Source organism: Ptychodera flava, chromosome 15, assembly GCF_041260155.1.
Source record: "Ptychodera flava strain L36383 chromosome 15, AS_Pfla_20210202, whole genome shotgun sequence".
Taxonomy (NCBI): Eukaryota; Metazoa; Hemichordata; class Enteropneusta; family Ptychoderidae; genus Ptychodera; species Ptychodera flava.
Genome location: NC_091942.1, coordinates 1,036,028 through 1,049,829, shown reverse-complemented (window position 1 = coordinate 1,049,829; position 13,802 = coordinate 1,036,028). Strand labels below are relative to the sequence as shown.

Genomic DNA, 13,802 nt, shown 5'->3' with positions numbered 1-13,802 from the left:
CAATAAAGTTTACTTTATACAATGTCCATGGACATGAGTTGTCTATGGAAATGAAGTTATTACAGTCGTCCTAATTAACAGACGTTTCAATGGATGTGGCTGAGAAGTTTGTGCACTGGCATCTCTGCTACACGAATAAAGTGCGCCGTGTACCGGAGTTCAAATCCAAACCATGCAGGTAAATTTGACATATGGGTTTTGGTTATTTTCAGGGGGGGGGTCGTCAATTTTTTTCGTCTGACAAAGGGGGGGGGGTCATCTTTTTTTCACAAAAAAATGCAGGGGGTCTTTATTTTTTTGAACACCGGCGACAAGATTTTGCCGGCCCCCCAGGCCGTAAAAACTGAACGCTCCCTTATAGGCAGCGGCGCCGATAGCTAGGCATTCCAGGTATAAACCTACACATAGCAAACCCAAGGAATATGCTAGGCTTGGTTCAAGTCTGTGATTTGTGAATGTTTGAGTGTAGTAAACACGATGATTTGTCTTCTGTTTTCATGTGAAACGCGTGAGTTGGGTGAACGTTATACAGGGGAGTTTCTCCCGGAATCCGGCAGAAACTACTGCGCAGACTCAAAGGTAACACGTTCAATCGCATGGAAAATCTGGCCTTAACTGCCAAATTCCAAATAGCTTTGTATAAAAGACGAGAGACTCAAGAGAAACTATAATAAATGATTTTATTTTTTTAAAATTCACCGATTTGAACAAAGTCTACGAATATGCCAATGCCCAAAGGCGTGTTCATAAATTGGTGGGGGAGGAAGGGGGGGAGAGGGGTGCTTGAACTGCTTCTGCCTGACGCGAGGAAGTATCAGCAGAGCCAAATTAAGTTATGAAATTTCCTTGTATTTCTAAAAAGGTACTTCGTCCTTCTGAGAGAAAGTGTAAATGAACTTTTCCTTTTTATAGAATCAACAATGTTAGAGTCGTACAAATTCATTAGAAACTAAAATGCGAATGGGCTATAATGTTTCAGAAGGGGCCTTAAATGCATAAACGTATGCAGAGACTTTTATTATTTGGTCCCAATTCATGCTAACGAGTAATAGTTTCCGTATCACGAGTGGTACGCTTTGGTGATACGTCTTTGCCTTAATTTTGTAAGAGTGGAAATATAAATTTGCCCCTTAAATACTCGTGGAAATACTCGGTAAATATTTGCCCTGGCGATTTTCGGAATGCGATTGCAAAGTTGTCATATCATGTTATGATTGCTTTGCCGTGAAGCTCCAAAAGAAACCTCTGTGCCAGTGGCAGTTCCCTTCTTACCATGAATCGGTTTTACGTTCCAAAACTTGCTATGCACATCGTTTATATATGCAATGCAAAACAAACCCAATAATGCAAATCATACAAAGTAATGAAATTAGCAGGTTGCACACACAAATTCCAATTTCAGGAAGTACCATCTTGAATCACGAATATAAGTAATACCATAGACAAAGAATTCTTTTTCTTTGTCTGTGGTAATAAGTAGTGGTATTCGTTCATTTGAGAGAGTCGTTGGGGTGTCTTTTTTTGAAAAAGATAAATTTATTTCAACAAAGTCGCAAATAAAACAAATCTACATAACTGTGAATGTGTCAAAAAATACAATGCAACTTTTCTGATTTTTAACTGAAAGATCATCATATAAATGCATTCAGGATGCATCCTTCTCCTACAAGTCTTACAAGGCTTGAAAACAATCCGTGACAAATTACGTCCACCCCTTCTGATGTCGTGATTGTCACGGATTGAAAACTTTGTGATAAAATCCTCAGTTTTGTTCATCATCTTATAAGTGAAATGCAATGTATTCATCCATCAGGAAAGATAACATTTTAATTGCATTACATAGGATTGAAGGGAAACTTTCATTCCATTAAGAGTGACCGAATTTCGAATATTCCAAATTGTGTATTTTACAAAGGAAGTAATACAGTATATAAATATCAGATTTTGCATTATTATCATTTTCGATTTCCGCAATTGCTAATCTTTTTATATTGATATTGTTATCAAAGTTGTTTTTTCTGACAAAGAAAGAGATACATTTCTGCCAGATTTCTTTTACATATTTGCACTCAAATAAGATGTGTTCCAGTGTTTCTTCTTAGCCACAAATATGGCACTTCCCATCACTTAAATTGAAAGCTTTGGCCAAGCTTCCTGCGACTAGGCCTCCATGGAAAATCTTCCGATTTAAATCATTTACTGAATTGCAAACAATTCCTGTTGAATTAAGACGACTGAATAAAGTAGCTTTTGTAATTGTGATTGAGGGTAAGATTCTCAGCCCATTTTGACCAATTTGATCTTTGACTGCATGCCATTTCCTATCAACTAATTTCCAATAAAGTGACTTGGTTTTGACATCGCTTTTTGTCAGACCATAATTCTCTAAGTCTAAAATATCATAGTTTTCTTCATTTTGGATGTTTGAAGTGATGATTTGTTTCCAGGAATCTGGAATAGAATTGAGGAGTGTTTCATACTCTGTCTTGATTTCCTCTTGCACATGTCTATTTGTACCTCCTCTAATTTTTGCAGTTATTTCTTATTGTCCAAGCCAGTCATCTCTGTTATCATTCCAGATGTCTTTAAGCCTTAAAATTCTACTCTTTGTCTTTGGCCATTTTTCATAAAAAGGACACTTCCTTCATTCCTGATATTGTCATTATACCACAGGACTTTATAAAGAAGATTCTGTTTTGATGTTGGTAAATTCACTCTTGTAAGTCTAAGTGACTTCCAGGAATTCAACACATTCCCATACACCATTGGAATTCGGTTGTTGTTGACATTGAAATTGAGATGAAGATAGTGATAATCACTGTTCAGTTTAGTGTCAAAATTCGCTATGAAATACTTTGATGAGCTGGCCCGGTTAGGGGTCCCTTTATCTGGATTTTTCTTAAATAATTTCGTAAGCCACTTAAATTGGAGTGCATTAATTTTTCTTTAATGTCGACAACTTTTTTGCCACAGTCATCATATCTTTGAATGAAATTGCCTCTTTTTATAACTTCTCGTTTGCCTCTCCAAATAAAATTCCATAAATTACTATTTGCTTCATTAATTATTTCTTTAGGTACATGGTCAAATGATGCCAGGTACCCATTATTTTGATGCGGCCAGCATATTAGCTATTATTGCCCTGCCTTTAAAGGACAGATTTCTTGTATTCCAGATCTTAAGGCAGTTCGTAAATTTCTGCATCACTGTTTTCCATGAAGTCCACGACGGCTACCAGTAGAAGGGTGCCACCAACGTTGGAAATATGAGAATTCTGCACAACGAGACCTCTGTTTGAGGCACATGAATCGCGTTATTTGACGAGAGCTTACATTACATTCAGCTTGAACAGACCCGGCGCATAGAGATTGGGAGCGAAACTTTACGGAAGTGCACAAGAGACTTATCAAGTATTAGAACTGAACCCATTTTTGATTACAGACTACTCATAGAGGATCGCCTAAGCATGTTGATGAAGGAATACCGAGTGTGCATGCCGCTGTCCGTTGAGGAGGTAAGCTCAATGCTCATTGACTACTTGAACATATGAGTTGTCGCACGTTGGTTGAACTTCACTCGGAACTTCCTGACATGACACATCGGAGAGTGACTCAACAGTCCCGTGTAAATGCAGTAGAGAGTTTGCACGCGGTCGGAGGGATAGATACAAATCAGCAGTCAGGAGGTCTGCTCGCTACATGTATTTGATCTTTTGGTATTTGACATTTACCCCACATGGGCATGCCATGAAGTTTGTATCGAATGTACCCTGTATGCAGCTGTCCCGTCGACCATCGATCTCGCTGACCCCGCGCTGCGACGTCGTACATGTACATGTATCAGTTGTAATCGATTGCCGTACGTACATACCTGCTCATCATGTACGTCAGAAAATGAAACTGAAAATATTTATGCAATGAATCGAATCTGCACACTATGTACGTAGCGTGTAATCCATTTTACATGCTGTTTTTTTTTCAAATCACGAGGAAAATGCACCACTATCAATGACATTCATGAAAATCGCGAATTTATAGGAAATTGTAAATAATCACATGCATGTAGCGATTTCCTATTGCACTGTGACACACAGCAAGTGTGTGACGACCCCATATCGTCAAGTGACAATTTTCATTCTCAGTCTGAGGTGGAAGAATTCAACGTACAAGAATGAGGTCATATTCAAGTAAAAAAGTAATAGGAAAGTCAAAATCATTAGTATAGGAAGAGTACAATGCTCAATATATGAATGTATGCACTTCGCAAGCTTTATACCTGGAAAATAAAGATATTGATAATGTTGTATTTGACGAAAGTTTCACAGAAAAATGTTAATAACAGTGACTGTTCAATAATTGCTGAAAAAACCTTGTAAAGTTAACTTGAATCAGACAAGGTAACTTCTAGGTTTAATTGGTGTCGTCACCAGTATCACCATCATTTATTGTCTGAGACATGAAAAAATTGTCTCCAGAACATTCCAGTCGTCTGAAGATGCTTGACATCGCAGATATCTGTGCTGAGGTGAATGCCATCAAAGGGTGTCTGACAATTGCACAGGAGGTCGGGGATTGTGTGGGCGTTGATAAAAAAAATTAAGGTGTATACATGAAAAATATGATAAAATTGATGACACTTATACCTTGTCATATATTTTATTTATGGCTTAAATGAATCAGACTCAGCAATTGCTTCCTGCAAAGCAATATAATTACATCAGAGGAGATTACATCAGTTACATAAAATATAGAGAGACAATCCTTGGGTCTTACATGTGCAGTGGACAAACACCTTACCATTTTATCGGTACAGTGCCACACCAGTATTGTGTATTTGTATGACAAAAATGGTGGAAAATAATCTCATATTACAGTATCTTTTCTAAGATTTTGGAAGACAGATCAATAGGTTGGGAACCTGTATATCAATATGTGTACTGTTGTCCCCTTATAGGATAATTCTGATTCTAATGGGAACCTTGGTAACATGACTTTTGAACCAAGGTCAAATTAACCAGGGGTAGCCAGCCATAACAAAAACACTGTCTGTAGTATGTATATGAAAGCATGGATACGGGGAAAGGTAATGATCAGCATTGATGGCCAAGTATGAAGAGAACAACCCTCAATGCAAGGTTTCTAAAGAACTTCTGTATTCACATTAGTCCGTATGATGACAGGGAGATATATGAAAACTTCTCAAATTTTGTGAAGATGATGACTTCTCTAATAATCATTGGCAATTTCTGCAAGCAATACAATCTAGATGTAATTATTGTGGACGTGATAAATTAGATCTTATTGATCGCATTGTAATAAGAAATAGAATTTCACTGATGAAGATTGAATTGTAGTTACTGCAGGCACTTCTCATTTTCACTTAACAATAAACAGAAATTGTTCAAATTATAAGGAATCATTCCTTGGTTCACATCTTGAAGAGTCACGCTTTTCATGTCATGGATTTTGTGAAAGTCCTGCCAGGTAGGCATATTGGCATTGGAATTAAGTCAATTTACCAAGCTCATTATGGTTTTTCTGTCTCGTGGAACTTTTTAATGGCAAGTAATAAATCTCTCCATTCCATGTATCATTATCATGGTTATTGATGGTATCTCTGGAGTCTAATTTCTTGGACTCATCTGTAAACTTCATTCTTTCATTAAATATCATCAATAAATAATCTCCATTAACGTTGCAGGCACTTTGTATATTTCATAACTGTGTGTATCACAAATACACAGTACCTTGGATGAACTTTGCTATGAGAAGTCAAATGTTTGGTAGCTTAATGCTGAAATCACCATAAATGATAAAACTCAGAAGACAAATGTTGAGGAGTTCAGCACATCCCAGTTATTATAAAAATGACTGTCAATTCTTCTATGCCATGATTAGTTAAGTTGTTTTCTTGTAAATCATGGGAATCTTATCAATACTTCAGAGCCTGCAAGGCCTGGACATTAAAAGTTTGTTACAGTTGTGAATTAACATCACTATGACACAATCATGGCTCCTGTCCTTTTCAATTACTGTAACACACAGGTGTTACATCGTACATCTGTTGATATGGTGAATGAAAACAGCATTGTGCAAGGAGTGCTCATAGAGCCATGATTAATATATAAACTGTGACATATTTCTGAAAACAAAGATATCTTGATGGAAAAAAATTTCATTTCCATTGGCTGTTCAGTGTCTGTTACAACACTCAGTGACTGTAATGGAGAAACAAGGTTTTTACTGAAGTTTCATATAATAACTATAAATTATAATGTTGCCATTTTGTGGTTAGCTCATTCAGCTTTGGCCAGCAACCATCCAAAGAATTTCATATGCATATGTGGATCTTTGTTTATTTAAAACACAAACAAACAACATTTATATTTTTGTTATTTGTTTCAAATACTCCATGAAGAACATTTGCCAGATGCATGAAACTTCAGCAACCGATATGGTTACCTTGAACTTGAAGTAATTGGTCTTATATATATATATATATATATATATATATTATATATATATATATATATATATATATATATATATATATATATATATATATATATAATATATTATATATACTGTGTTACGTGCAGAGAAAACGAACAAAAGGTGAACTCAGCAGTTAACGTTTAAACAAATTTATTACGAAAATAAAACTAATTGCTAAGTTAAGGATAGGATACAAGCTTTAAGTGTACAGACTACTTATCTCAGCTGGGACGGCAGAGCTCCAGTCTCAGAGTTGTAACAGTCAGTCGGATGAATGAACAGTCCTTTGGCTTGCAGGCTTGAAACTGCACAAAGTCCACAGTATAAATCCAGCGTTGGCAGTGAAGGTCTTGAAAGTCTTGAGAATGACTACTGCTGGAGTTTAGTAACACACAAGAGACACGATCCCAAAAGTCTGACTGGAAGCTGGCACGTCCCTTTTATAAAGGCATGTAAGAACAATCTAGAACTTTATTGACATGCTAATTACTGTTCTAAAATTATCTCCCTTACACAACTAATCAACTTTCCAGAACATTCCAAACATGACTAATTGAATTCAAGGTTGTGAGGTCATCAAGGGCAGTGACCTTGGGAATGTTCTAGACTAATTGAACTCAGGTCATGATGAGTGTGGGGGAAATGACCTACATAACACACCCCCTCTTCAAAAAAGAAAATTTTTCAAAGAAAAATCTTTCTTTTACAAATGTAATCTTGAAAAGGATTTAAGTACTCAAATTTTGTTTTACTCTAAAGTAAAATTTCTTGAAAATGAACAACAATAAATTTCTTGAAAGTGAACAACAATAAACTCTAAATACGAGAGAGACAGTCTGCAATTAATTGTCTCTGCCTTTGATATGTCTAATGTCAAGATTAAACTCCTGTAACATTAAACTCCATCTTAGCAATCTCTGATTTTTGCCTTTAAATTTCTGCAGAAAAACAAGAGGGTTGTGATCAATATAAACCACTATTGGCTGATTTGAAGAAGTAACATAAACTTCAAAATGCTGTAAAGCTAATATCAAAGATAAACACTCTTTTTCAATTGTAGAGTAGTTTCTCTGGGATTTGTTAAATTTGTGTGAAAAGTAGCAAACAGGATGTCCCATGACTATCTTCCTGCAATTTGTTGTTGGAAAACTTGAAATGGCACTGAATTTGGCATAAAGTATGCACGGCAAAGTCCGGTTATTTTACTGAGTTCGATAAAGTCATTGTTCGGCAAATACTTGGCTTCCTCCTGGAGATATTCCGCTTTCGCAGGATTCAGTCCGTCTGGATGTTGTTCCACTGGATTACTGTCGCAGACATCTTCGTTGTGGTGGATGATGTTTGTCCTCGTTGGAACATCTTGAAACAGGTGTTTATATTCGTGGAGCAGTTCTTTCACCTGTTGTTGTTGTTCTGGCTGGAGGTGTGCCAACTTTGTAGACTCCAGCTTCTCCAGGATTTCTGAGTTCTGAAGCTTGACCGAGCCCAGCTTTGAGTTTAGAGTATTTTCACTCAAGTCAGTTTCAGTATCACTATCTTCATAATGGTTTGAACTGACTGCACTGACAGGCTGAGTTATAGTAGGATTATCCCTATCAAAATATGGCTTAAGCATATTTATGTGACATAGCTGTTTTTGTTTTCGCCTGTCAGGTGTTATTATGATGTAATTTAAATCACTCAATTTCTTATCAATTAGGTATGGCCCAAAGTAACGAGCATGGAGTGGTTTGCCAGGAACTGGAAGTAGAACAAGAACTTTTTGACCTGGTTCAAACTTCCGTTTTGAGGTGCTTTTATCATATTTGGTTTTCATTGACTGCTGAGATGACTCAAGATTTTCTCTGGCTAATTCACATGCTTTAGAGAGTTTTGTACGAAAATCTGACACATATTGCAAAATATTCAGACAATCATCATCGTCTGATAGGAATTTCTCTTTAACGAGCTTAAGTGGGCCACGGACTGTATGTCCAAATACAAGCTCAAATGGGCTAAAACCAAGAGACTCCTGAATTGACTCTCTAACAGCAAAGAGCAAAAAATGAATTCCTTCATCCCACTGCTTCTCTGTGTCAAAACAGTAGGTCCTAATCATGTTTTTCAAAGTTTGATGAAATCGCTCAAGAGCACCCTGACTTTCTGGATGATAGGCGGATGACCTATACTGTTTAATGCCTAGCTGATCCATTACTTGTTGAAAAATCCAGACATAAAGTTTGAGCCTTGATCGGACTGGACACATTTAGGGAGGCCAAATAAAGTGAAAAATTTGACTAAAGCTTTCACTATAGTCTTTGTCTGTATATTTCTCAGTGGTATGGCTTCTGGGAACCGAGTTGATGTACACATAATTGTCAACATGTACTCATTTCCTGATCTTGTTTTTGGTAGGGGCCCAACACAGTCTATTAGTATCCTACTAAATGGTTCTTGAAATGCAGGAATTGGCTGTAAAGGGGCCTTTGGAATGGTCTGATTTGGCTTTCCTACCATTTGACATGTGTGACAAGTTTTACAGAAATGTGCTACATCCTGCCTGAGATTAGCCATAAAAGTGACTGAGAATTTTGTGATAAGTTTTCCTTACTCCCAAATGACCAGCCCAGGGCGTTTCATGGGCCAGGCGCAATATTTCAGCACGATAGGGCTTTGGAACCACAATTTGATGTTTTATAGCCCAGTCGTCATCAACCAAGACATCTGGAGGTCTCCATTTACGCATGAGAATACCAGATTTTGTATAATAGGAAACAGAGCTATCTGAAGTTTTATCTTCTTCATCTACCCTGTCAAACAAAGACAAAATATCTGGGTCTTTGTGTTGTTCTGCAATGAGATTTGATCTAGAAAATGTCTGACTTTGGTCAGCAGAAGTTTTACTGGAAGTTTCAAATCCACGAGGGATAACGGAATGATCCGTGTCAAACACCTGACTGAGAAAGGTGTCATTTAAGTCAACATCTGTGACATTATTTTTGAGAGTATTTTGATTCTCAGAAGTTTTCTTTGACATGGCTCGAGTAATGGCACATGAAGGAAATAAATCGGGTATCTCTTGTTCAATTGGCTCTGGATCCTGATCTAAACTAGGATTATCAGTCACAAGTGGATTAGTAATGACCTTGTCCCCAGCAAGGTCGTTTCCAAGAAGAAGGTGAATCCCTTCAAAGGCAAAAAAGGCCTAATACCTAAAGCCACAGGTCCAGAAACAAAGTCCGAAGACAAATAGACATTATGGAGAGGAACAGGAATGTAGTCATTACAATCTACCCCCTTAATAAGAACTTTAGAACCTGAAAATGACTTTTCAGAAAACGGCAGGGTATCTGCCAACAAAAGAGACTGGGAAGCCCCGGTATCTCTTAAAATTTTGACAGGGGTAGCGGAAGAGAAATCACTAGAAAGTGATATAAAACCATCATGAATAAATGGTTCGAAAATACCCATAATGCTATCTTGAGAAGAATTGACCTTGACCTCATTAATTGGGGATGAGAGGGGTTTAACCTCAGAAAATGTGTTGCACACATTATTAGACTCTAATTGAGTTGATGAAGAAATAAAGCCGGTGGGCTTAGATCCACTTTGACCACTTTGACCTTCACGTTTTCTTTTCAACTTGAAACAATCTGACATTAAATGGCCGTCTTTCTTGCAATAATTACAAGAAAGTGTACCGAACTGTTTGTCAGAAGGAGATTGAGACTTGGGATCTGATGATGTGGGAGTATTACTTGAATTTTGTGAACTGTTTTCATTTGATTTCCTACTCTCCTTTGAAAAATTCTTGGATGAAAAGGAGGAGTTAAATTTACCTGCATTGTTTCTGTATGAAAAGGACTGGGATGGTTTGCTGAGAAATGACGATTTGTGGGTCAATGAATAATCATCGGCCAAACGTGCAGCAACCTCCAATGTATCTGCCTTTTGTTCACTGATAAATGTCTTGATGTCACTCCGGATGCACCTTTTAAATTCCTCAATCAAACAAGCTGTCGTAATTTGTCATAATTCTGACTGACCTTTTCAGAAGAACACCAACGATCAAACAGTTGTTCTTTTGTTCGAGCAAATTCAACATAAGTTTGATCCTTCACCTTCTCACAATCCCTAAATTTCTGACGGTAAGCTTCAGGCACCAACTCATAGCCCTTGAGAATTAATTCCTTCACAGAATCATAATCTGAAGCCTGCTCTACTGACAACTGAATGTAAATTTCTCTGGCTTTACCCACCAAAGCACTCTGCAAAAGCATAGACCAGGACTCCTTAGGCCAATTCAGACTCTGAGCAATTTTCTCAAAATGAAGGAAATATTTATCAACATCCTTTTCTTGGAAAGGGGGAACTAACCTGAAATGCTTATTGATGTCAAACTTGTCTGAAGGGAAGAATTTTCCTGATTGTCCAAGCTCTAAACGTCTCATTTCTAACTGTAGTCGATGTTCTTCCAATTCTCTCTCCTTTTCTCTCTGTCTTTCTTCCATTTGTAATTCTTTGTCTTTCATTTGTAATTCTTTGTCTTTCATTTGTAATTTTTCCTGCCTTTCCCTTTCTTCCATTTGCAATTTTTCCTTTTCTAATTCCAATTTCTTAAGCTCCAAATCTGCCTGTATTTCTAATTCTAATTTTTTGAGTTCGAGGAAGACTCAGGCTCATAATCTTTTAAGGCAGACTCCTCAAATGGCCAGAATTAACTAAATGTTTTGCAATCTTGAACTGTATTTCTCGCTTGCGCATAGATCTTTTGACATCTACTTTAAGGAAATTTGCCAGTGCTATGAGGTTGTCTTTTCTGAGGGAATTTAATGTGTCCTGATCAAGGTCATCCATAAATTCGTCTGGCTTGAATTCCGCCATGATTGAATTTCGCTGAGTTCACAGTATACAGTAGTTTTGAAAAGGCAGGCAAAATGTTGTCAAACGGCTCAAAATATTCGTATCCCGGACGAGCCCCCAATTTGTTACGTGCAGAGGATACGAACAAAAGGGTGAACTCAGCAGTTAACGTTTAAACAAAATTTATTACGAAAATAAAACTAATTGCTAAGTTAAGGATAGGATACAAGCTTTAAAGTGTACAGACTACTTATCTCAGCTGGGACGGCAAAGCTCCAGTCTCAGAGTTGTAACAGTCAGTCGGATGAATGAACAGTCCTTTGGCTTGCAGGCTTGAAACTGCACAAAGTCCACAGTATAAATCCAGCGTTGGCAGTGAAGGTCTTGAAAGGTCTTGAGAATGACTACTGCTGGAGTTTAGTAACACACAAGAGACACGATCCCAAAAGTCTGACTGGAAGCTGTGCACGTCCTTTTATAAAGGCATGTAAGAACAATCTAGAACTTTTATTGACATGCTAATTACTGTTCTAAAATTATCTCCCTTACACAACTAATCAACTTTCCAGAACATTCCAAACATGACTAATTGAATTCAAGGTTGTGAGGTCATCAAGGGCAGTGACCTTGGGAATGTTCTAGACTAATTGAACTCAGGTCATGATGAGTGTGGGGGGAAATGACCTACATAACAACTGTATAATACCATATATATATTACAGCGTTTCCGTTAACGCAAAATCGTGCGTATGTTACGCAAAATTGTTTGGAAATACGCAAAAATAAAAAAAAATGACTGCGTAAACTTATACGCATTGAGAAATGCTGCCCCATGACACGGACGTACTTGGCCTGCACTACATTGCTTGAACGTGGTTCAATGCGGGACAAAAATAGAACACATGCACCTGCTTTGAAGTGACATTTATCATGATATTGCAACATTTTAGACTTTAGCAGCACTTTATGCAACATTGTATTTCATCATCACAAAGCATCATGTCAATCAGTTCTGTGAAGACAATAACACTACAGAATTTGATGCAAAAAATTCGAGAATCAATCGAGTCTACGTTTTTGGTAACACAATACGTCATTACGTTGCGTCGTGTAGTTGGAAAGTGTTTACGGGTGACGATTTAGACTCTGTCGGGTTGCATTCTTGAGAGGTCCCGCTGGACTTTTATCAGTATCTGCTTTTTGTTGGCCCTTTGAAAACAGTAATTCCATAGTCAGAAATTATTTTCTTTGAACATGAAGTCATATAGGCTGCTCATCGACCATGGATGCATTACGGCATTGCCAGCGTTCAGCTATGTATATCTTGAAGCCCCCCAGGTTATTGTTTTTTTGTTAACAGAGCATGCGCATTACACGATGCTGAAGTTATTTCGTATTCGTTTTCGTATTCGTTTTCGTATTCGTATTCGTATTCGTTTGGAGTCACTGACAGAAATTGTTATTTTTAGTCCAGGTTTCAGGTATGAAACGTGCAATATACGATATTTACTGAGGTTTAAATATTGTGATAATTTGATTCGTAATTTCATCTGCCAAATTTGGTTAAATTTACATAAATTTGCATTTGTAGATTTTAAAGAATTTTGTTCACTTCATTTTATTTAAAAAAAAAATACTTAAAATCGGTTGGGATCTGGTAAGGCAGCATCTTCGCTTGCCAATGTCTCTTGACCGGGCAGCTGGATGCACCCCGAAATCAGGTGGTCAGTGCCAAGTAATGGGACTCGTGAGAGCGGATGCAAAGGAGCTGCCCTGGACTGTACCATTGTTTTGCGGGGAGGGCAGACTTTTGTGAGGCGCTGCAAAACGGGTGACTGTTGAAAGCTATGATGAACGGGGGACTTGTCCAGGACAACCATCTGAATAAAAAAATGTGAAAATTGTTATATCCGGTCATCCTTTTGGACTCACTTTAGAATGATCATATCCATTTACAATTTGTATTTCAAGTATTTTACTTGATTTTGATATGGCTCTACGTAGACCTGAAATAAATTATAATAACAATACAATACAATACTTTACAAAACTCAGGGAGTGCGGTAAGGCAAAAATTACAAAATTGCAAGTTACGACTAAGTTGTACGTGCTGCTACAGGGGAGAAAGTAACATAAATCAATGACAATAGGTATTTATCTTTCAGAGTAAAGATGTGAGCAATATTATACATAAAACCGGACCGACCGATAATTCATGTATTACATTCAATCAGGGCTCAAAGTAGCGACCATTTTCAGTCGCATAGGCGACCAAATTTTATGAGATTGCAACTGAATTTTTTTCAAGACATTTCTCCATACCGTATACGTGATCAAATACAACATATATTCGCTCAGTGTTCACGGAGCATTGTCCTGAAAGGCCACGACCCCAAAATACGCATTGAATAAGCATAGCCGTTGAGCGGAGTTACTCAAAGGTTTGAGCGCGTTCTCTCCTCTGCA

The 13,802-nt window shown here is 37.4% G+C and overlaps 1 protein-coding gene across 1 annotated transcript in view; it reads left to right on the top strand.

The window, feature by feature from the left end:
• Positions 1-3,308: 3,308 nt before the first annotated feature.
• LOC139150814 (cytoplasmic phosphatidylinositol transfer protein 1-like) overlaps positions 3,309-13,802 on the top strand; it is a 114,508-nt gene continuing 104,014 nt past the window's right edge. Inside the window, exon 1 of the mRNA XM_070723214.1 lies at positions 3,309-3,514. Coding sequence (XP_070579315.1) covers positions 3,467-3,514 — 48 coding nt within the window. The 5' untranslated portion in view covers positions 3,309-3,466. The remainder of the gene's footprint in view (positions 3,515-13,802) is intronic.